This window comes from Halictus rubicundus, chromosome 7 (assembly GCF_050948215.1).
Source record: "Halictus rubicundus isolate RS-2024b chromosome 7, iyHalRubi1_principal, whole genome shotgun sequence".
Taxonomy (NCBI): domain Eukaryota; kingdom Metazoa; phylum Arthropoda; class Insecta; order Hymenoptera; family Halictidae; genus Halictus; species Halictus rubicundus.
This window is the reverse complement of record NC_135155.1, coordinates 13501055-13524368: the sequence shown is the minus strand read 5'-3', so window position 1 is coordinate 13524368 and position 23314 is coordinate 13501055. Positions and strand designations below refer to the sequence as shown.

Sequence of the window (23314 nt, the reverse complement as noted above, 5' to 3'; positions counted from 1 at the left end):
AGGAGACGTTCAATACTGTAGCAACGACGCCGAGCCAACGCCATTGGCTACCATTTTCTCTCTATACCTTCTAGGCATACACCTTGTACTCTATTCCGGTCTACTCCACTTTATTCCTGCTGCCGCTGCTGCTGCCGGTACTCTCCCCTTCGCTGTTTCACTCTCCGTCTCTCTTTCTCTCTCTCTCTCTCTCTCTCTCTCTTTTCTCTCGTGTAGCTCTCTTCGCCCTTCTGTCTCTATCCTCAGCCACTCCGACGGCTTGCTCGAGCCATCGAGATCGCAGACCGGGAGCACCCGGACAAACGCGAGGGTTTCTCGCGTTGCCTTTCTCTCTTTCTCCCTTTCTCACTCTCTCTCTCTCTCTCTTTCTCTGGCTCTGCCTCTTGCCCGTTGCATGACGATCTAATGGAATCCGTGTCTTATTGTTCCTCTCTAGGGCAATTCCAGGTAGGTTCGCTCCCGAGACAAAGTGCTCGACCATGTGAACGAAGCACCCGTGGAAAATTGTTTCGCGGATACCGCTGGGACGTTTGATCGGAGGCGCTAGGATGGGATCGAGCACCGGCCCTGTCGCATGGTTTACCTGGAAAGTTGCCGTTTTGTGAGACCAATCATGGTTTATTCGTAGTCTTCATTACACAAACCAATGAAGCAGTTTTCTCGATCAATAACAATAACGATGATCGTCGAGCCGTTCCCTCGTCGTATAATTCGACGAAGAAGCTTATGCGGCACTCCACAAAAACTTCTTTATTTATTTTCGAATTTCTACTGATGTACGGTTTCTATTACAGTTCGACGGAGAAGTTAGAGACATTTTAGAAATCTATTTCACGGTGTATCCAGATTACAATTTTGTAATGTAATTCAATAAAGTTTGCGAAACACAAATGGTCATGGACACATTTTTATGCATTTTGTACGATTTCTGTCACAATCGAACAACATTATCGATCGCGAAATAAAAATTTGGTGACAAGTGGTGTTGACCCGGCCGCGGTAACCCCGGCGTTAAAAATTACGAATGGATGGCTGTTTTTCAGCGAAAGGTGGAGGAGTTTGTTCGGAGCGAGGTCGAGCGACCACCTCGGGGGGTTGGAACTTAATTTCTGCGTTTCGAAGCCGCGTGGCGCCAGATCCCGTAACGTGATTCGATAATTGCCGTAATCTGGCAGCGAGCCTTTCCTTATTCCGGCCATATGCCGTCCAGCCCGAAGCTACGGGCTCCGAACTACCGACTGTAAAACTTCCTACCGGACGCGTTTCTTCTCATCTTTTTCTCTTCTGCCCTCTCCGTGTCCCGAAGAGTCGAAGCTCTGGAAACAGTCGGTGCCGCGGGATTCGTCAGCGGATTTCGTTCCGTCTTCTTCTTTTTTTTTGTTCACCTCTTCCTATTCTTCTCCTTCTCAACCCTCGTCGTCTCTTCATCTTCTTCGCCCTAATCTGTCTATTCGTTGACGAATGCTCCGACATCCCACTCGTCCCGATTCGCTTCCGTTAGAATCTGGTCAATTAGGTTTGTCGGCATCTGAAATGTCCAATTTTTCTTTAAAATCGAAGAAAAGAAGAAAAATATAATTTGAACTGAAGTTACGATAGATTGAATGAAAAGACAGCGGATTTTATTTGTTTAATTGATAGAGGGATTATTCTTATGGAGATGTAAAAAGAACATGGCGGACCGAGGTGGTCGTAGCGCAGCGTTCGAATAAGACGCGCTTCCGACTGACCACTGATAAATAATCGGAAGCTGAGCAAAAGTTTCTCTGCAGCCATTTTGTTCAACTCCCGTTGCACGGCTCGTCGGAATGCAATTCCGTGTTCCGCGATGCATTAGCCAAAGCTCGAATGTTACGGCGTCGACGAAACTTTTTGGCCGCGCGGAATCCTCCGGATAATTCACATTACCGAAACACACAGATTATTCGTTTTACGGCCGACGGAAACTCGGAAAAATCCGCGGGGGATAAAAAAAAAATGCTCGAGTTGTCTTTGAACCGGGATGGAACTGGAGAAACTAATTGCGAGCGAACCCCTACGAGATCGTGGATGAATCTGCGGGAAAGAATGCGAAAGGAGGAATTGGAAATGAATAGGTTGCCTGAATTTTGACCCAAAATGTATGTGATGTGCTCCATTTTTGGACGAGGCTAGTGTTGAATAAACATTTGCTAAATCGATTAGCTCCACAAAATATAAACTAGAGAAAAGAATTGATGAAATAGTGTATACTCGCTTTTAAAGTTCTGTTAACTTATGTTATTCGATGATATTAAACCTAATTATATTTATATTTTCAATTTCGTTAATAGCTTCAATTAATCTGGTTAAAGTATTTTGTTCTTTGCAATATAGGGATGCATTTTCATCGGAGAACATGTTTGATTCAACGAAATAAATATTTCATCCTATTCCGACTTTTACGAAATGAACGACTGCATAAAGATACACGCACTGTTAATTAATTACGCTACTGAATGTCAGTTTCAATTAATTAGAAGTAATTTACTGGAACCAGTCGTCGGTGACCGTCATTAATTAGCCTTTGGACGGTGGTGCCTGGGCCCATTGTGACCCAGCATTTCAAAGGTATAATCTATTTACTCAGCTTCCGCTAATTTAAATGAAAACTGTTCAATTGGCTACAATTAATCTGAACAACGTATCTTTAAAAATTAGTAAAATCGTTCAAAAAATCTACCTTTTTCTGAGGGTTACGAAAGTGCGTTTAAAAAATGAGCAAAGTCGTAAAAAATCTATTTCTTCCGAGAGTTATAAAAAATACGTCTAAAACAATTTGGAACGATTGTAAAGAAATCCACGTTTCTCTAAATGTTACATGCAGGAAACGTAAGCATAGTAGACTTAAGGAATTTTAATTAGCCAATAATCTGGGGTTACACAGAATTCCCTGAATGATTTCAATAATATTTTAACAAGCTTAGCTGCTATCAACTAATCGAAACCAGTGGGACAGGAGTGAACACAGAGATTGTATAGATATTCTGAGATTTATTCACTAATTTGTATTATAAAAGTATGATTGTTTTCAGTTGACGACGGCTCAGGCACTTAAACTCGCTACTCCCGTTTCCCCGCGAGATTCTTTTTCGCCAACGGACACGTCGCGAGCTCTCTCTTTCGACTTCTAATTACACGTACGTCTAATTGACGCTCGTAAAGCTTTTGCTCTGAACAGCAGGCTCAACAGACTTCGAAACAACAGCGGTGTGAAATGTATTTACTGATTTATTCCGAACGAAAAAAAAAGCAGAGTATTTTCGACTCCCAACCGACCACCTTTCTTCTCCCAACAACGCTCGAGCACCAACACTCTCTTCAACTTCAACTGGAATGTCATCGGTCTGCCATTTAAAACAACTCGACATTACTCGCGAAACGACCAGATTTCGAAAACGTCCGATTAAGTAGCATAACAATGTCAATCTAAAATACTGTAGAGGTTCGTCGACTTGTTCTAAACGCAGATTCAGACGTCGTTGCTCGAAACAATTAGCGGAGTACAGAATCAAGCAACCTTATTATCGATCGTCCGCATTCAATTACCTGTCACACAGCAATTAAAACGATCGGCGATATGGTACATTACAATATACATCATAACCGCTGTTAACTCTAATAAATATCAGATGTGTATCGGGTCCTACGGTTCGGACTACAAAAATAGAGTAAGCGTAGTATAAAAACAGTATTCTACGCGGTAGTATAAATTTTCTCAACACCCCATCATCTCAAAAAACATTTTCCAGGCAACATGTTCGAACCGAACTCTCCTCGCGCAAATAATTCTTGCCGTTCGACCCACATAAACTCGTAGTAAACCGGCACGATACATTTAGGCAAAACATATAGATATATCTAGCAAGAAATATCGAAACAGTCTACACCTCCTCGACAGTAACAGTGACATAACAATAGTATCGCGTATACAGGCCACAAACAGGACATTGTACACATTTCTATCCGTATTTAAATAAACGACCACGGAGAAGCCCATTCGCAATTTGAAACCGAATAGTGCTACTCATTTATCACAAATTCGCTACTCGTTTTTTCTATTTTCGTTTTTCCCTGGTACAAAAATTTGTACAATCCGATCCTTCGTCTCCTCAATCGATAACCTCGACGTCCATCGAGCTCGCTGCAGCTTTTCCCGCACTCTGCTTCGTTGTTTTCTTCTTCTTGTTGCTGGTCTTCAGTTTCTTCGGGGCGGACTTCCTCTTCTTCTGACTTCCTTTTGCCAGCGGAGTAGCCTGTTTGTTCTCTTTCTCTAACTTTTCCGGTGTCACCGTTCGATTTTCCGTCGGCTCTTCTATGACAATAACATCGTCGTCATCTTCATCTTCTTCAGCTTTTATATCCTCATGTTTCTTCCTCTTCACAGGACTCTCTTTAGCAATTTTAGGAAACTGCTCTCCTCTAGCAACGGATATCAAGGTCGCCCTCTTCTTGGCAGGTTTGCTGTGAGGAGAGGCTGGGCCAGGCGAAGCGGTCAGTTGCTTCTTCATCTCCTCTTGCGTGATCTTTTTGGTGAACTGTGTGATCAATGGCACGTTCTTCTTCTCCTTGTCCTTTTCATCTTCCTTCTCCTCGACCTCCGGAAGGTCGCGTTTCCTCGTCGAGGCAAGATTGTAGGACCACTGGTTGGGTAACTGGACGTCCTCTTCAAGGTGTTGTTTCCGTACGTCTTCAGAAACATACCAGCAAGGCTTTAAGTGCATGGGACCCTCTTCGGGGCACGCCATCCACTTGGCAATCTCGCGGATCTTGTTCATTAGACTGACCTTCGAGATCTGGTTCTCCCAGGGCTTGTACTTCTTGTTCCAGAACGTGATAAACTCTCTCACCAGGAACCTTCTGCTGCGGGGGTTACCATGCAGCAGGCGAATCAGCTCGGGCATAGCTTCCGATGGGAAACGTGATTTCTTGGAGGATCTAGAGGCTGACTGATGCGTGGGCGTGCCGCATTCGATGCCCGTATCGGTCTCGAATGACGTAGGCAAGGACACTGGGACCTGACGCACCCAGGCCTCGCGAGATGTGAGGAAGTCCCTTGTCCTTGGGGGCACTGGAATCAGAAGTTCGCTTGTTGATTATACCTCGCTTGGGGTGGGTTTGATCCCCTCAGACTCGACGTCAATTTCGAAGCTGAACACTCACCGTTTTCGGAGAACGAGTTTCCCGGCCCTCTCCAAACGAAACCAACAATTTTCGGCTTCAGTTTCGACGTCTTTGTGTTCCTCTCCGATTCGAACTGTTCGCCCAACACTTTCAGCTTGAACTTCTGTGTTTCTGGTGTCTGTAAAATGATCATAGACAAAAATCAGTCGAATGCTGACAACGAACATTAGCATCGAACAGTCTTTTTATAACAGACGTTTACTTTACGTTTGTAAAATATATAGAAAATATCCAGAAACATGTAAGCGTCCCAAAACTTTTGGGCGGCAGTGTACACAGATAATCTTCCAAAGAAACCTTTTTTATGCACTTACCATGTCCTCTTTATCTTCTTCGTCAGCCCGAAGTTCCTCATCGGATAAGTATCTATATTATGACAAAAAGAACAACAACATTGATTACATGCCAATAACAATTTTTATCAACAAATGCTACTAAGATACAAGGTACCAAAACGATTTGCTTTGTTGTTTTTTCGTTCAAACGTTATAATATTTTTCTTTTGTGTGTTTGCCTGTCATCGATAGCAATTTGAAATATTTAATAATAATAGGCAAGACTTACCCATGGGGAACCATAAACTCGTTGTCCACGTCATACTCATCGTCATCCGGATTTTCTTCATCTTTTTCGTCATCAGAACCACGCAGGGACTCGCCTGGCTCCTCTTCTTCCCATTCGTCGTCCGAGTCTACCTCGTAGTTGAACCATTTCTGCAAAAATAATAAACAAATATTAAGTTTCCATCCTTGGCTCATATTTAAAAATCTTCCGACCCTCCGTACGGCTTAAAGTCGCATGAATCAATAATTTTTATTCCTCATCAAAACGTGACAAAAACATTTTGTTCTATCTTGACGTTTTTACAGTTCAGTGCTTCATATTTTTATGAATGCATAAAGTCCTCAGATAAAACACATAATCTAACATTAAACTATGTCATCTTAATCAGAAAAGTCCCCAGAACAATTCCCCATAAATCAGAACCGCATAGCAATCCCCGCCAAAGCACAAAAATGCTCCAAACTCAAAAATTCCGAGCCCCTTCCTCCAAAAATTCATTTCCCCTGAAACAATTCAGATGAAACACATAATCTAACATTAAACTGTGTCATCTTGTTCAGAAAAGTCCCCAGAACAATTCCCCATAAATCAGAACCGCATGGCAATCCCCGCCAAAGCACAAAAATGCTCCAAACTCAAAAATTCCGAGCAGTTTCCTCCAAAACTTCATTTCCACTGAAACGTGCAAAAATCCGCATTCAGCTACTGGAAATCTATTTTTAAAAGATCCTAGATAAAGGCAGAGGTCCAAAGCTCGAGTTAGAATTCGAAAAGACGAATGTCTGAGAGTGTCACGGGTCAGTTAGGGTACTTTTGAACGGTAGTGTAGCGAGATCGGCGATTCGTGCGAGGAGGACGGTCCGTACGGCCGCGTTATCATCCGTTTTCCACACAGTTTATTTTAGTTGCGATCACGGCCACTGGATTTCACTGGAGTCTGGCATGATTAAGCAGGACGTCGGTATCAGACGCGACTTCCTTGACGGGTGATAATTGTGGTCTCTTCTGTTAGTCACGGAGCAATACGGGCAAAATGTAGATGCTCTCTCCGCGAGCCGGTCCGGATTCGAGAAACGCGAAAATCGCTTCCGTCGCAGCTAGGGAAAAAAAACCCGATCGGAAAATCGAAAGCACGGTGAAATGAGATTCGAGCGCGAAGTGTGCCAAACTTGAGCTTCTACGGATGTTCCAGGCTGTGGTCACTTGACAAAGCCCTAGCGATCGGGGACTGGATTCGATTCAGATTCGAATTTGACGACTTGTCCCTGGAATTGTGTCTCAGGGGATGAAAATTAAATCATCGAGGCACAACGAACTGTGCAATGTACTTTGTGTACAATAGATTCGTGTGAAATCGTTTTAATCTTGTGCTCCGAACCGGAAATTGAAAAATCGAGTATATTCAAATAAAATTCAAGTAAAATTCGAGCTCTCTACAAAATCAGATGGATCTTGTGCCCCCGAGGCTGAAACCGAAAAATTTCGGATCAATTTTCTAGACCGAAGCTGAACCGAAAATCCCAGAAGCCCTCTCCCTAGCGGGCACAAGGAGTCTTCGACTATCCCAGGATTTGGCCTAATCAGAACAGCTCCCGTTCGCGGTAAATTCAAGTAAAAATCGATCTCTAAAATATCAGATGGATCTCTGTGCCCTCGAGACTGAAACGAAAAAATTTCGGACGAATTTGAAGCCGTCTCTCTAGTGGACGCAAGGAGTGACCGAGCTCCTGATCTAGTGGTCTAACTGCAGGATTAAATCGAGAAATCGAGGCGCGGAGGCCGCCCGTTCGATAAGTGCAACTTGGTAGCTTGTGTTTGTAGCTATTTTAACCGATCTATTTAAAGCGATATCGCGGCTCGACTCGAAATTGCAAAACGATAAACGGCGACGGATCGAGGGACCGTGATTTTGGATCGAGCAAGAAGATCGCGAGATTTTCGACTCGCGTGAGAAATTAGGGTCCGCTGAGGGGAGCCTCGTTCGAGGAAAGTCGATAAATCGTCGGGGGTTTTCTCTTTTGTGGCGGACGCCGGCCGATTCTTTTGTTCGATAAATCAACGTCGATTTCATCCCCGCGCGGGCATCAATTACGAGACGCGACCGAGACATTAATTTATTATTGGCGTGTCCGCGGCGAGACGCCACGCGGAAAACCGGACGCGCCGCTACGGAGGGAAAGGGCCCCGGAGCCCTAGCCTGGGGACCAGTTGAGCAGCTTTTGGCAGCGACGAAGAGGTAGGTAAACGTAATTAAGTAGACTGCGGTTTTGTAAAGAAAATAAAAATTGTTTGCATCAATTGCGACCGACTGGGGCCAAATACTCGTTTCTATTAGGGGGGCCCATAAGTAATCGATTATTTTGAAATCTGGAACAAACTTTGTAGTAAATTCAGGTTTTTATTTCTGAATTTATTATATAATCTCCATGATTATCTAGGACAATTTTCCTCCAAATTTTCAATCCCCTAATTATAGAAATCCAGGATTCGTGAAGTAAAATATGACTCAAGGTGCCTCCTAACATCTTCTACAGAATGTTTTATTTCTTAAATAATGCGCCAGAGATCTGAAAAGATTAGAGGGAGCAATATCCGGTGAGTACGGGGGTGCGGTGAAACTTCCCATTGCAATTCTTTGATTTTTTCCTGAGTGAGTTTCGCTGTACGGGGCCGGGCATTGTCAATTTGCAGTATTGCACCTTTTCTGTGGACTAAAGATGCCCGCTTTTTCAATAGTTCTGAATACCGGCGTTGTAATTGCTGACAATACAACTCAGCAGTAACTGTTTCTCCAGGTTTCAACAACTCAAAGTGAATTATGCCACGGCAGTCCCACCAAATGCACAGTCACACCTTCCCAAGTGATAAGCTAGGTTTAGGGGTTGATATTGCGGTTTGATTTGCAGAAAACCATTGCTTGGAACGATTTATGTTATCATAAAGAATCCATTTTTCATCTCCGGTAACGATTCTGCTAAGAAATGGATCTCTACGAAATCTGGATAGCAATGAAGTGCAAATTGATCTACGAATATTCTTGTTGGTCTCAGATAATTGATTCGGTACCCATATTCCTTGCCTATATGCATTTCCCATTTCGCGTAGGTGCCTTTGTATAGTTGACCCTGTGGACCCAAGGCTTCTCGATAATTCTTCTATACTTAATTTTGGGTCAGCTTCCACTAGAGATTTTAGGGTGTCGTTATCAAATTCAACTGGTCGTCCACTTCGAGGCCTGTCAGAGAGATCATGATCACCAGCAGCAAACCTTCTGAACCAACGTTGACACTTGTTGACCTTCGATACGTCTCCATAAACATCGCAAATTTTCTTTGTTGTTACCGTTGCATTTCAATGAAAATGAAAAAGTATGCAATTACGAATATGATCCTCGGAAGGTACGGACGCCGCCATTTTATTACAGGGTTGAAAAGAAAATTATACTTCTTAGAATATTTAGAACACGGGCTGCTTTACCGAAAACTATAAAAGAATACGTGTTTCAACGATCGGTACAGAACTAAAGGCAAAACAAACAAATTCTTTGCAAATAATTGATTACTTATGGGTACCCCTAATACCTCCAACAATTTTAATAAATTGATAATAAACTAGACTGCGTATCTCCGTGTACAATAAAAATTTGTCTGCATCTGTTGCGAAGAACAGGAGCCAAGTAAAGTGTTTATTCCTTCTTTGAGCATTATAATTGAGTTGAAAAATAATACTTCGAAGTTCCCAAATTCTCATGATATTGGGCTGGAACCCGAGAGTTCGTAGCGTTTCTAAATAAAAATTTAAAGATAAAATTAAGATATTTATTCTTAAAATGGCGAAAAGTAGTGGCACGGAATGCAATTGAATAGATCTACGAATAATTTAATATAATTATATAATTTATTCTCCCAAGGATTTGAATAGCAACGTGAAAGTTTTGAGTTTTGTCCATCGTCAGCTGGAAAAGATTTCACATTAATCACGAGGGACGATCTGACGATGCCGCCGCGATGCACCGGGATGCGCCGCGTGGAAACGCGTGCAACGTCTGGAGAGATGCACCGGGGACCGTCGTCGCGTCGGGGGAAGCGCAGTTATCGGTTTTGTAACGCGACGCGTAAACCACACGTCGAAAAGGATGGCGGTGCCTGGCGAAGAACCCGGCGTATACATTATTTACAACGTGTTGTCACCCGCCGGGCCATCTGTAATGGCTGTTTTATGCCCCATTAAGATTATGCTCGGTGCTCCTCCTCGTGCACACCGTTAGTTGAGAGATCCACGGGATCTCCCCGTGCGCCACCATTGATTTATTCCCGAATCGGTTACGCGTTTTATGGCCGCTCTATACGCTCCTGCCACCGGCTCGCCGCGATTAACAAACGCTTAACACACCTCCGAGGAAAAAACTCTGGGGATGACTCTCTCAGTTAGGTTTGCTGCTCGCTCGGGTCCCCCGGCCACTTCTGGATACTGCGTTTGGTGGTATTACGGTGAAAACCGATGCCTCTCGTTACTTATCTCTAATTGCAAGATTAGGCGAACAGGCCCATTTTGAAAAACGGTAAGCAGACCGCGGGTTTTGTGCATTTATGGTAAAAAGCGAGCGGGTTCAATTTAAAGCAGTAAAAACAGAAGAATTTAGAAACATTGTTACCGGCATTATTTTTAACGTATCAAACACGTTAGAAACGAAATAAATTTTTATTTCACTCCAGTTCGTCGTAGCTCACTTTGATGCATTTATGATAAAAAATTAGAAGTGAAATTTAGAGCAGGAGATAAATTAAAAGAATTTATCTATTCGTCTGAGCTTATCACAATCATTAAAGAAAGAATGTTCTGTTTCGCTCCTGTTCATTGTAATCGATGGAAACAATTTTTATTTTGCATAAAGATCCCCTGTCCAATAACACTTTCACGCATTTATGCAAACAAAGTACAAATGATAATAAAAATTGTGGGAGATCTGATCAAATTGAATTTAATTATTTATTCAGACCTACAATTTTGATGGTGACATGCAATGTTTATAATCAGTCTTTATATGTTTCTAATATGTTTAGAATAGTGTTCATAAAAATTCAATCTGATTGTTAGTTTTTTTGTTTAAGATTGATTTTTTGAAAATTCAAAACCAGAATACCGTCTAAATAACAAATAGGAAATCTTGAGTAGTATTTCCAACGAAGTATACGATTCCATTGTGTCGTATAGTTACAACTATCTAAATTGCGTGCGTCAACGATAAATTTTTGGCTCGGCGAACACGTCGAATCGCGAATCGTTTTCCTCGAAATTCAGCGATAGGACGTTTATCTAATAATGACGCGATTGAAGACAGCTCTCGCCGGTTGAAACTGTTCCCCGTACCGTTTAATCGAAATCGAAAAAATTCATTTTTTCTCGACGATGATTGCTCTATCTACCCTCCGCGGAGATTTATGAATCGCGGGATCGTTGCGTCACTTGCTCGCGCCGATAAAGAGAGCTCGCGATTCAATTTGCGAGCAGCGATACCGACTCTGCCATTAATTAAACAGCTTTAACAATCTCGTTGTCCGTGGAGCGGATCCTTTAATCAATCTTCTACGAGAGCAGGTAGAGCTCCGGCAACCGGTGACGATGATTGTTGCAAATTTAGATTGAGAAATAATTTCAAAAAAGTTGGACTCTTCCAAATTTTATAGTATTTTTATTACCCGTTTAAATGGGAGTTTCAATCGATGAAAAATTCCAGAATGTATTGCAAAATGATCGATGAATAATTTTTTTCTAGGTTTTGGAAGTAAGATGGACGCTTCCGAATTTTATGGTATTTTTATTATTTTTTAAAATGAGACTTTCAATTGAGAAATCGGGGAAACTTGCTAAATACGTATTTTAACAACTGTAATACGACAAATTTTTTGCAGAACTTTGATATGCAAATAGATAGGGAATATTTATGCAAAATTACGCTTCCAAGGGTTGCAACCCTCTGAAATTGAAAAATTGAACTTTGCACAATGTGTCTTTTCCTAATAAGCGAATGAATAGCAGCGGTTTCGTTAACAGTTATAAAAGATTAATTATTACAAAATAAATAAAGGAATCAAGAATTCTAGAAGGGATGAAGTTTCACTACGAATGCTCTGCTCGTATGTCATAAGACTATAATCAGCTCAAATCCTGCTCATGGTAAAACGACGCTAATGGATATGAAGAACAGATTATGGATTATGAAAAACAGACCACTGCACGTCGACATCGATCAATCGTTTTCTTTTATCTGTCTGATTGACTGCGTGAAGTCTATCTTCGTTTCCGTTAAAAAGTTCATTCTTTCTCACTCTCTCCAAGATCATTTTCGCGAGAAATATCAAACTTAAATTTATTAAAAATTAGCGAAATGATTGTTTAAAACGTCCATTATATTATTTACCGTATTCTATAGTAAATATTATGAGACGTAACTGTCTCTAAAAATTCTGAAGAGCCTGGAAATTCGATCGCCGAGAAGTGGAAAATTGATAAAAAATGTTACATATCTTTTATTTTGTAATTATTTCTTTATGAAATTTTTACCATCGTAGCCGTGACATTTTTCTGATTAAAATAAGCCCAAGCACGATACAGTTTGAACCGTAATTGCTCGTTTAATCCACGATTTACTACAACCTCGATTATCCGAACCGCGATCAACCTAACGCGATCCATCTACAAAAAGTTTTATATTGCAAATCAGTAAATATTTAACCAGTAGCTAGATAAGTGTTCTATTATCCGAATAGAGAATCCCCTTAGAATCCGAACAGATAGTCTCCTTAAATAGTTCGGATAATAGACGTTCTACTATATCGTAGATTAAACAAGCAAATAAAATCCAAACTGTATCATGTGGGGTGTCGTTTCAATCAGAAAAATTTCACGAACATGCTGATAGAAGGTTCACAAAAAAAAATCATTAGAAATAATAAAGTATCGACGCACGACCGTAATTGTTCACAAAAATTTGGATCTCTTGCAAATTACACAGCCCAACGAATCATTCCGACAGATTTCCTAGCTGATCCACGATCGAAGAATGAGGTCGTCGCGATTCTCGCGTGTTCTCGTCCGTTGAATCGAACGCGAAGCATGATATCTAAGGTCAGCTTCCCTCGACACGGATAAAAGTACTATGACAGTTTCGGCTGTCAGTGCCACTGACTTCGAGCACTATCTGCTCCTTCTTGTCGCTGTAGGTCAAAGCCATTGCATTCTGCGGACGTTCCATTGATACATTCTCGAGAAATCTGCACTCTGTGCAAAATACTTCGTACAACAACCATCACTGGTGAACTATCAATCAACTGAAAGTCGAATCTGAACACCTGAGTTTCTTCAGTCCGAAAACATATAGAGTAAGGGACCCAATTACTGTGGGGGTACCGATTACTGTCCCTATATTAATTATACTTATTTTTAGAGTATAATGAACATTAAAAAAGAGATTTATACATATGTATTGACTGATTTTAATGAAAAGAATTTAATATTCAAAAATAAGTGTAATTAATATAGGCACAGTAATTGCTACCCCCACAGTAATTGGGTCCTTTACTCTACTTAATGTTAGCTTAATATTTTCTGTCGTGAGCTAGTATTGTTTCTCCGGTGTTAATCCTCAGCTAAGATTATTTGCATATTTTCGTTAATGAATTTCAGCTTTGTTATAAACGCTTCTTTCAGTTAAGAATTGTTTGCCGTTTCGTATTAGCGATAAGATATACCTGACAAGTGTACATAATAAATCCAATGACCTGTACCGTGATGGCTCCGCATGAATGGAAAGTCACGTGGATTTCGAATTCAGTATGTCGTGTATAATATAAAATAATACAATACTATAATATAATACTGCGTATAATACCGAACTGTACCATGTGGGGTATCATTTTAATCGGAAGATCGTCACGAACGTGCTCCTAAACGTTCCGTTAAAAAATCATTCGCAGCAAAAAAGTTATATCAGTTTTTTCCACGATCTGCGCAACAAGATGGATCAAAATGAAGATAGCGAAAATATCCTAAAAATTTTAATATACTATCGTATTATTTTGGACGTATTATGCAGACAATTTTTATCTCGCAAAAAGAAGATCTAGAAATAAAACCGCGCGAGTTGAGACTGAGACGTGCCTCAGCAAACGGGCCAAAAATCTGCTCGCCGAAAAAACGAGATCGTCCGAATCGGTTTGCAAAAGGTTGCAACAGCTCCGGCAAAAAAGCCCGCGGGAAGAGCGCGACGAGGATCCGAGTGGCCACGTGCTGCCGGGTAATTGCGTTATGGCAACGAACGGGAGGACCGTTTCGGTTCGCGAATTCACTCGGCGTCACTGTCTCGCAGAAATCTCGCGAGAGAGAACGGATTATCGGGGATGGCTGGTATCGTAAATAAGCGAGCGAAACCGTCAGCAATTAGCCAGGAAGCCGATTCGCTGGCGGGTCTGACGGTGTTCTGGGATCGGCGGGTCCCATGGGACGAGCGACGGTGACGGCGCCGGATGGCACAGCCTCGATTATCTCCCGAACCGTGTGCCGTTGCTTGTCACCACGGATCGTAACGCGTCTTCTGGCCCCAGAACAGTCTCCGACAGTCCCTCGAACACGAAACAACCCGGTCCCGCAACAGGGCTGAGCGCAAACGCTCCTCCGACTGTTCGAAAGCCTTCAGCTGGGTTGGCAGCGGACAGTGAACAATCGACGTTCAAATCCACTGTTCAAGTCTATCGTTGAAGACTGTTCCTTGAGGTCTAGTACAAGTGTGAGTCGACGGGCTTGATGATCCTTGGTGCGCAGATCTTCGTGCGAGAACAGAATTGTCTGAAGCAGCTGCGAGAGACAGGGGCCACCCTTGTTGCTACAGACTCGCTACGTTTTCTTTAGGAATTTGTCAAATTATTGCGAAACTGTGTCCACACTTCCGGTATATGTGTACACTATTATAGTCCATTGCGTCAGGGATTTATAGTTTCAAAATAAGAATTTGGGGAAGAGAGGATTGCAGAAGCAACCAATCGATACTACTAGAAATCTAGTAGTGAATCGAGTTGTCGGTTGTTAGAGTAGGAGGATAAATGTAGCAGAAGACCCAGAGAAGGTTATCAGGATAAAGGAAAAAATAGGAGGAGGAAAAAAGTGAATGCAGAGAAAAGAAACTCCAGAGGAAACAAGCAATAGTACAAATCTAGCAGACTATGTCTGTGTTTGTGTCGATCGTCTTCAGGGTATGCAGAGGTTGTAGCATTTAGAAACTTGATAGTTGGTTCATAGAATGGTCATTTCCATTTGCCATTTCTGGGAGATTGCACTAACAACCTGTAGACTGAGAGTGGATGCCTAATTTCACTCGGTGGGCCCAGATCATTTTTATAAATTGAGGGAAGGTCGCCTCTGTGTAACTTCTTCTTCATCTTTCGATGGAAATAGCTCTCGGCAAGAATTTTTAGCATTCCAATTAACGACTGAAAGAAAAGCAGAAATTGTTTACTATTGTATAACGGCAAGAGCCTTGCATCAGTGGCATCATGTTTATAAATTGAATACAATTTATCGAGTAATCCTTGGTCCTCGTTTTCGAGAAAACTGCTTCCGGGAAGCAATTTGTGTCTCAGCAAGAATTTTTAGCATCGTAGTTGATGACCGAAGGAAAAGCAGAGATTGTTTAATATTGTATAATAACAGCGAGAGCCTTGTAACAGTGGCAATCAGAAGTGATAGTGGCGGGACAGTGACTAATGGTGGAATAATTGCAAGTGAGAAATTAATAAAGCTCTGCGAGAACGAATCGACGTCTCTGCCAGAATCCACCGGAAGTCATCGAGGATGATCGAAGACCCTACGATGTTCGACGTGAGTTTATACTGATCGACGATTTTGCTGAACTTTGCAAGCTTTTAACTCTTCGATTTTCCAAAATGAGTAGAATTAGACGCGTAGAAGCAGTCTTGTAACTTCTTTGGTTTGATTATTTTAAAAATAGGACAGTTCTTCTATCAAAACTTCGCCGCGCAATCGATTTTAGCACAATTTTTCCATTGAAACCTCGAAACACAATCAAAATTAGTATGATCCGGTGCTTCCGGGTGGAAGCTGCGTCCAATAATATCATGCTGGCGCTTCTATACTGATATCAAATATCAGTGTCTCGTCCGATGTCGATAGAGTTGGCTGCGACACGCTGACAATTTAATTGGATCGTTCGAACTTGTTCTTTTTACGAAGTGTTAATTAATAATCCGCTATCACCTGAGTCTCGGCCAATTGAAATTACACGTATTGGTATCGTATCAATTCTCTGGCTAACTTAACCGACTTCTTAGGGTGATTTTCCATTTCTCAACTAGTTATCTTCAGATTAACAATCTCTGCGTGAATATAAATTGTTCTAGGCTAATTTATAGAAGATGGAATCGTCGAGAAATATTTCTTTCGTCTGATATTCAGATCATTAATTTTCAATCGATTCGCTCGAATTGCATATTAAAATACTTTAAAAAATCGGAAAAGTTGCAGTTACTAAAATGGCTGCTGCGAAAATTGTAATTGCAAACGCTGTTTAAAAATTGTTTGAACATATTCGAACTGTATAATTTTATAAAACAAAGTCAAGCGTTGCATCCGGAAGAATCCGCAAAATCATTCTATGTAAGAATCGTTCGCTTAACTTTCACAGTCGAGCCAGAAAAAAATTCTGAAAATTCAGATCCTCGAAATACAAGAATGATGTATGTAAACAATAAGAATTATGTGCTGACGCAACATTTGTGAAGCTAATTCGCGACTAATAGCTCACCGATTCGATCTCCCATTACTTCGCGAAAACATTTCGCGTCACGGAACGAACGGGCGCAAGGGAGAGCGCAAAAATTTCGCCGTCTTTCTTTCGCAGATAACTCGAAATAGAATTGAATTTTAATCGCGAGCCGACCACCGATTAATCCACAACAAAATTCACAACAAACAGTCTTCGCCGTGACTTCCATTAACTTTCCGAAGTTCCTCCAACTTTTGCATGGAAGATAACATTTTAATCAAACGCACAAGTCGGGCTCATGATCCAAGCTTATTGTTGTCAAATTGTTTGCTTGTAGATGACAGACGAGCTGTTGTTCTCCGCTCTGGGCCTGAGCATAGACACAGGCGTCGAGCAACAATTGTTCTCCACGGACGCTGGCACCTTGGAATGCGACTTCGAGGTGTCATCCTGCAGAACAACGCCGCACAGTGACGACTCCGAGGCTGTTGACAGCCGCGTCAACAACGCTGTCAACCCCTCCGACTGTTACACGGAACTGAACTGTCCGACGAAGCTATTGTGGAACGAGTGGGCCAACCAGACGTCTGCCTCTTCAGGTATTCCCTAGCACAATCGCGAGAAATTACGGTACCGAACTTAAATTAGAAAAAGTGCAATTCAATGATTTCAAACTGAAATCAGAAGGAGTTCGACTAAGATTTCAAACCTAAATTATTAGGAGATCAATTTCGAGATTTTAGATCTAAATTATGACAGGTTCGATCGAATGGTTTCAAACATAATGGAACGTTGTTTGATGTGTGCAGGATGTCTGAGCGAGCTGAGCGAGTTAGACTCGGAATTGGAATGGTGCCTAGATAAAAGTTGGAACTCGGGACTTCCGGAGAGGACACCATTGTGCACCGAGGGGTGCGAGGGCTTCCTACACTTGCCTCTGCCAAATCCTGAACAAACGTTTCAACGCGAAGAACCACTATGGGTGCTTGGGATCGATTTGAGAGCACTCGAGGATACTTTAGAAACGAGCGGAGTAGGTAAGTTTCGAGCAGTGCTGCATTAACCAGGATCGCCAAAGACAGGTCATTTGACAACGTCGGCTTCAGAGGAGACAGACCATCGATTCACCTTTATTAATTTTCTAGAAGAAAAAGAAAATTTATATTGTTTGTATCCCTATGTTTTCACTAATCGTTAAACATGGATAACAGAGAAATAGAATTTTATTTCAGTTTATCAGAAATGAATAACATACATATTTAGAAGATTTTAACATAGGGCAAGGGGATAAATAAATTACTTTGATTTTTACGGAATTTTTAAAGTTGCTGGCAGTCGTTTTTGGCTGGCAGTTGCTTTTTAAAACATTTCTTATTCTGTTAAGTAAATCGGTGGCAACAATTCTGAATAAACTTTCGAATTTCTGATCAATGACTGCAACTCGCGTGTCCTTAAATTTGTCTTCAGATGGAAAAATTCATCATATTGCAAATAAACGTAAATATAGTTTGTAAATATAGTCTAACATAAGTTGGAATATAATGCAACGATTTCTATTCACAAGCAACTTGGATGTGCTCCAATGGTTACAGATTACAACAACAATCAACTAGAGGAGAACCTCATCTCATCAGCAGCTGCAGCAGCACTAGCAACTCACGACTATACTAACCGCACTCTGGCGAACGCGGCCGAAGACCGATGCTTCCCTTGCACTTATCAAGGATGCGTGAAGGTACGTCAGATCAGGGACTAATGGACTTTCTTGAACCGAAACGTGCCCAAGAACAAATACAGTTAAAATACGGTCGAAATTTTGCACTGACCTAATATAATCCAGTTGAAATGCCTTCTAAATTAATAACAGATTCATACATTTTAAGCAGAATGGCGAGATGGATCCACCAAGCACAAATCACAGTATTCGTCATTGTAAACCAAACAACTGACCATTTGCAAAAAATAAACACCCTGCATGATTACATGTACACCCTATGGGACTAACTGTGCCAGTGCTTTTATTTGTAAGTCGTAAATAGACTGCGTAAAAACCCGTATGAAATCCGTTAAGAAATTAAATGAATGTCTGCGTAGCTCTTGTATCTGGCAATTAGTACAGATCATTTTTATTTTGCATAAAAATCCGCATTCTAGTCATAAAGTATGACTGCATATCATCCAACATGTTGATCTATAATGCCAGTATATCTTTTATAAATATATTACTAGTCTCTATTCTGGTTTATTGCAGGTCTATGCAAAGGCGTCGCACCTGAAGGCCCACCTCCGTCGTCACACAGGTGAGAAACCGTTCGCCTGCACGTGGGCCGGTTGTGGATGGCGTTTCAGTCGATCAGACGAATTGGCCAGGCATAGAAGGTCACATTCGGGGGTGAAACCGTACCCCTGTGAGATGTGCTCGAAACGATTCGCTCGTAGCGATCACCTGGCCAAGCACCGCAAGGTGCACAGGAAAAACGCCTATCCGCTGTTCCACGGTGGCAGAGGACTACGCGGAGGGAAGATGAACGTTTTACCAACGGAAAGCTAGCCAACCTCCTTTAGAGCACGCGCCGTTGAGGAGCAGACGTTCCAAGAACGTGTGGCTTCCGTACGCTATGTACTTAACTGAGAATTATTAATGACCTCTTGACTCAACGACACAAGAACATCACTAACGAAGATATTATTTCTCTAATATCATTAGGTTGTGGATTTTTGTGCGTTTGTGGCTGATGTAGAAAACTATGAATATTTTAGAAAGATCATCATTCTGTTTCGAATGAGAATCCTACAAGAGATGATTGAACTATGTTACTTCAGATGACTTGTTCTTTTTTGAATTGTAATCGTTGCTGCTGTAAACAAATTTGTTGAGAAATCCTTAGCACTTAAACTAGATAAAATCACTAAGAGATTATACCAATCTTTTCCCAATTTATTAGGGGATGAAACAAATTATTCCACAATATCTTAAACTCACTGGAGGATGAGATCAATTTTGATTCAACACCTGTGCACAAAAATCCACAGTCTAGTGGTTATTTTGAACTACTACCCCTAGACGAAAATGGTTGAATGAAAATGAAAATAAGTGCCGTGATTCTCACATGTTCTCGTAGAAAACAGTCCTTTAAATTTATATCAATTCTAAGATTTAATGAATCGTACAATTTGCAATTTAATAAATCGCGAGATTTTATAAAAATTGATATAAGAATCAATTTGAATGAAAACAAATTGTTCTACAAGAAAAGTAGAAGAAACAAATAACAGGGAAAATCCCTATAATCGAATGCTTTTTCCTAGGGGTAATATGACACGATGTTGAGAATAGAAATTCAGACGGATTATTTTTGTAATGCTGTCTTTAAGATGGCTCGAGCTATTGCACGAAATCACATGACAAGTCTTGAGAAGCGACAATAAATAATGTTGAAAATGTCTCGGCTCATTCATTGATTCCCTTATTTAACTATATGCACAAATTTAATCAAACTCTCATATTAACTAGAGTAAAGTAAAATCAAATAAAAGTGCTATTTTCGCATGAATTATTTAAAGTTACGCAGCTAAATTCCTTATTAAAAAAATACACAAGTTTGCAATGTAAACCATCCCTTTCGATCTAAATCTGTTTTGAAGATTTGAAGATCTGATGCAAAAGTCTAAATATCTCAAAGAAAGAAGACATGACTTCAGTTTCATAATCACTGGCATAAATATTTATTTAATTATAACAACTATTTCCCCGAAATTTTCATTAATATCTAGCAACACTGCAGTAAAACAAAGCTGAATAAACATTCTAACAGGACTCACCTCGTCCTTCGAAAATGGTTTCCTCGGATTAATGTTCAGGCTTCGCTTCCTCCACGTTCCCCAATATGGCGGACGTCGGTTCTCCGAAAATTGAAGCAATTTGGTCCTCTGCTTCTCTATCACGATGTCTTGATTCACAATATTCGAGTTGCCTTCATTATCATCATCTACGAGCAAAGATACACGACTCAAAACATACTACTAAATAAAAATCTACTTAAAAGATGTATAATCCCTTAAAAAATCTAACCTAACAAAATAACATCGTCTTTGGCTTCCAGCGGCCATGTTTTCGACGACTTTCGTGGAATGATTCCCTTATTCCTAAGACCGTTGAGATACAACTTTGTTTTCGAGGTCTCTTCATTGCGATTTTCATCTAGCGTTTTTTTCTCCGCTTCGTTCAAGGTTCTCCTGCAGATGGGAGCCAATTTCATGTCCGCCTTGACCTCGAAAGGCATGAAATTCTGGACCTTGCTGGTAGACTCTTCCTCGACGGTCTTCTCTTGCTTTTTGGCGACGAAGAAGCTGGTGAAGTTCGAGGCAGCTTTCTGCTTCTTGCGCTCCACTTCTAGTTTCTCTTCTTCTTTCTTTCTCTTTTCTTCCTCCCTTTTCCGACGCTCCTCTTCCTTCGCTTGTTTCTCCTTTTGCTTCTGTCTACAAAAATAAACTAATGTTACTACAAGAACTTTAAGGGGAGATTCTCGTGTAACTTGTCCAAAAAATCGATGTTTTTTTATTGTATTTTTTAAAAGTATAGAAATGCTTTCCCAAAATGTTATACTGATGTATTGACGAAGAGAATAACAACAATTGTATGCAACTTGATGTAATAATGATAAAAGAATGAATACATTTTTTTCTAGTTTCTGGATGTATCTTTGTACCGATAAAATAATAATCTTCTACGACTAATAGATATCTAGAAAAAGAGTATTAAAATATTAGTAAAAGGACTAGATCTCCGTACTCAAGTTCTTGCTGCTTTTTCTGTTCCTTCAGCTTCTTCTCCAACAGCTTCTGCTCCTTCTCTTTCCGCCGATTTTCCCGTTCCTCTTCCTGCTTTTTCTCCTTCTCCTAACACATTAAGAAAAAATATTACTTAAGGGGTATTTATCTTCAAAAAATCGATTTTCTGTTTTTGCATTTTCTTTAAGTATGTATAAATGTTTTAGAATATGTGTGCAAAAGGATAATTGAATCTTTAAACACGTTTTTCTCGAAACCACTTTTTTTGAAACGGTTGACATGATATTTCAAGTTCAACTCGACCGATTGACTTGAAATTTCGAGAGAAATTTCAGCACATACCCTGTTATGTCACAAACTAAAAACTTCAGTCAGCTGAAAATGCTTGCACCTGGAACTGTATAATTTACCATTTTCAATCTCTCCTTTTCCTCTTTTTTCTTGGCACTTAACAATTTCCTCTCCTGTTGCTTCGGCGTCAATTTCTTCTGCTTCTGCTTATCGGACTTAGGAGTCTTAACATCGCTCGAACTAGTACTTTTTCTACTCGTTTCCTCTACATTTTCTTCCAACTCTGCTGGATCGTCTTTGTCTTCGTTATCTGAGGACAAGACTGAAATACAGAACTCATCGTTAGGACTCTCGGATTCGTTCATTTCCATCTCCTGGTTCGAGTTACACGATTGTGAAGCCACGTTATCAGCTTTTGAATCATATTTACCAACAGATTCATCTTTCGATGCTTGTACTTCCTTTTCAGGCAAGGAACTTCTAAGGAACTTTGTCAAGGGACTCGATTTGAGTGCTTCCTTCTCCAGCTTCTTCGATAATCGTTTTGGGGTTGCATTTTTATTTATACTTTCATCTTTGTTCGCAGTTGCATTCTCTTTCAAGTTCTCTGCGTCTGTGTCTTCTATGACATCTATACACTTGTCCTTAGTATTTTGTTTATTGTTGCTCGAAACGTCTAATGTTTTACTACCCGCTGATTTTCTTGGGCTCTTCTTCGACATTTTAATTGCCTTGGGATTCTTGCACTCCACAGAGGGTGACGACAATTTTCTCTTTTTGTTCTGCATAACGTTCGGGGACCCCACAGGACTTCGTTGAAAAGGTAATTGCGCTAAAACAATATGTTTATCCAAGAATTATAAAATACACATAGATGATAATTTCTTAATTACTTTTTAATGAAATATTAAATGTATTCACCTTGTCTCATCTTCTTTTTCTTGGCAGGAGTCATCGCGTCTGTACAACAGTCATTTTCCGAATCAACATCCATCATTTTCATTTCAGATGCCTCTGTGAATACTATAAATACAAAATGTAATTATTAACACATTAATTAGTACACCATAAAAATATTACAAAATTAATTTTGTCATAATTATTGCTGTTTTTATCTCTTTACATTTCACCGGGTCTAATTTGGTAAGCTTGATGCATTGGTATAAAAACGAATTTTTAATAGTAGACAAGTAACTGAATGATTCGAATATGAATCACACATTAGTGCATATATTCAGATAAGACAATATCGACAGTTCCCTGTGTTTCTTACCTAAATAATTCCAGATATTAACTAGTTTTTACAACATTACTGGAGCCGATAACATAAAAGCGAAATCTGTCAATGGCACATTCTTCTAACCTAAATAATAATTTCTTCTACTAATTTACGAATTCCAGGAACTAACATCGATCGTGCACGTAACGCAAACAGATAACAAAATTACTCGACTATGTACAGCTATGGGATTATTATAATTTAACAGACTATTTGCACAAAAATAAAATGTTCGAAAGCATCGTTGTAAGTATCACAATTATAACGAAATCCGCGGGAAAATAGATTATGGAAGGGGAACCGATTTACGCGTGCTGCATATTTCCATGAACTGTAACTTCACTAGATTAATACATGCAGGAGAGCAAGAAATCTGATCTATCACAGTGAGCAGTGATTGGTTACTATGG

General features: G+C 40.5%; 2 protein-coding genes across 5 annotated transcripts; one reads left to right on the top strand and one right to left on the bottom strand.

The window, feature by feature from the left end:
* Positions 1-2977: 2977 nt before the first annotated feature.
* LOC143355559 (uncharacterized) lies at positions 2978-23217 on the bottom strand. 2 transcript variants are annotated; one of them, XM_076790470.1, is made up of 11 exons: positions 22899-23217; positions 22547-22648; positions 22056-22457; positions 21745-21947; positions 21336-21442; positions 20616-21022; positions 20366-20532; positions 5767-5915; positions 5517-5568; positions 5182-5320; positions 2978-5089 (listed from the first exon to the last, which is right to left on the bottom strand). In XM_076790470.1, exons 2-11 carry the CDS (start codon positions 22626-22628, stop codon positions 4131-4133), a joined length of 2667 nt encoding a protein of 888 aa, XP_076646585.1. In that variant the 5' UTR covers positions 22629-22648; positions 22899-23217; the 3' UTR covers positions 2978-4130. The 2 variants fall into 2 exon arrangements, with proteins under 2 accessions (XP_076646585.1, XP_076646584.1); XM_076790469.1 differs by having other exon boundaries at positions 21745-22457.
* On the top strand, positions 6767-20002 carry LOC143355563 (uncharacterized). 3 transcript variants are annotated; one of them, XM_076790477.1, is made up of 5 exons: positions 6767-8002; positions 16881-17142; positions 17353-17580; positions 18136-18278; positions 18795-20002. In XM_076790477.1, the coding sequence occupies exons 2-5, from the start codon at positions 16881-16883 to the stop codon at positions 19092-19094; spliced, it is 933 nt and encodes a 310-aa protein (XP_076646592.1). In that variant the 5' UTR covers positions 6767-8002; the 3' UTR covers positions 19095-20002. The 3 variants fall into 3 exon arrangements, with proteins under 3 accessions (XP_076646592.1, XP_076646591.1, XP_076646593.1); XM_076790476.1 differs by lacking the exon at positions 6767-8002 and adding an exon at positions 13939-15639; XM_076790478.1 differs by lacking the exon at positions 6767-8002 and adding an exon at positions 15937-16068.
* Positions 23218-23314: the final 97 nt, after the last annotated feature.

Coding starts and splice junctions, on each gene's coding strand:
- LOC143355563 (XM_076790476.1), top strand. CDS start 15,613: ATGATCGAAGACCCTACGATGTTCGAC. Junction 15,640..16,880: donor AAGACCCTACGATGTTCGAC/GTGAGTTTATAC, acceptor GTTTGCTTGTAG/ATGACAGACGAGCTGTTGTT. Junction 17,581..18,135: donor TTTAGAAACGAGCGGAGTAG/GTAAGTTTCGAG, acceptor CAATGGTTACAG/ATTACAACAACAATCAACTA.
- LOC143355559 (XM_076790469.1), bottom strand. CDS start 22,628: ATGAAAATGATGGATGTTGATTCGGAAAATGACTGTTGTACAGACGCG. Junction 22,458..22,546: donor GAAAAAGAAGATGAGACAAG/GTGAATACATTT, acceptor ATATTGTTTTAG/CGCAATTACCTTTTCAACGA. Junction 5,916..20,365: donor AACCATTTTCGAAGGACGAG/GTGAGTCCTGTT, acceptor TTATTTTTGCAG/AAATGGTTCAACTACGAGGT.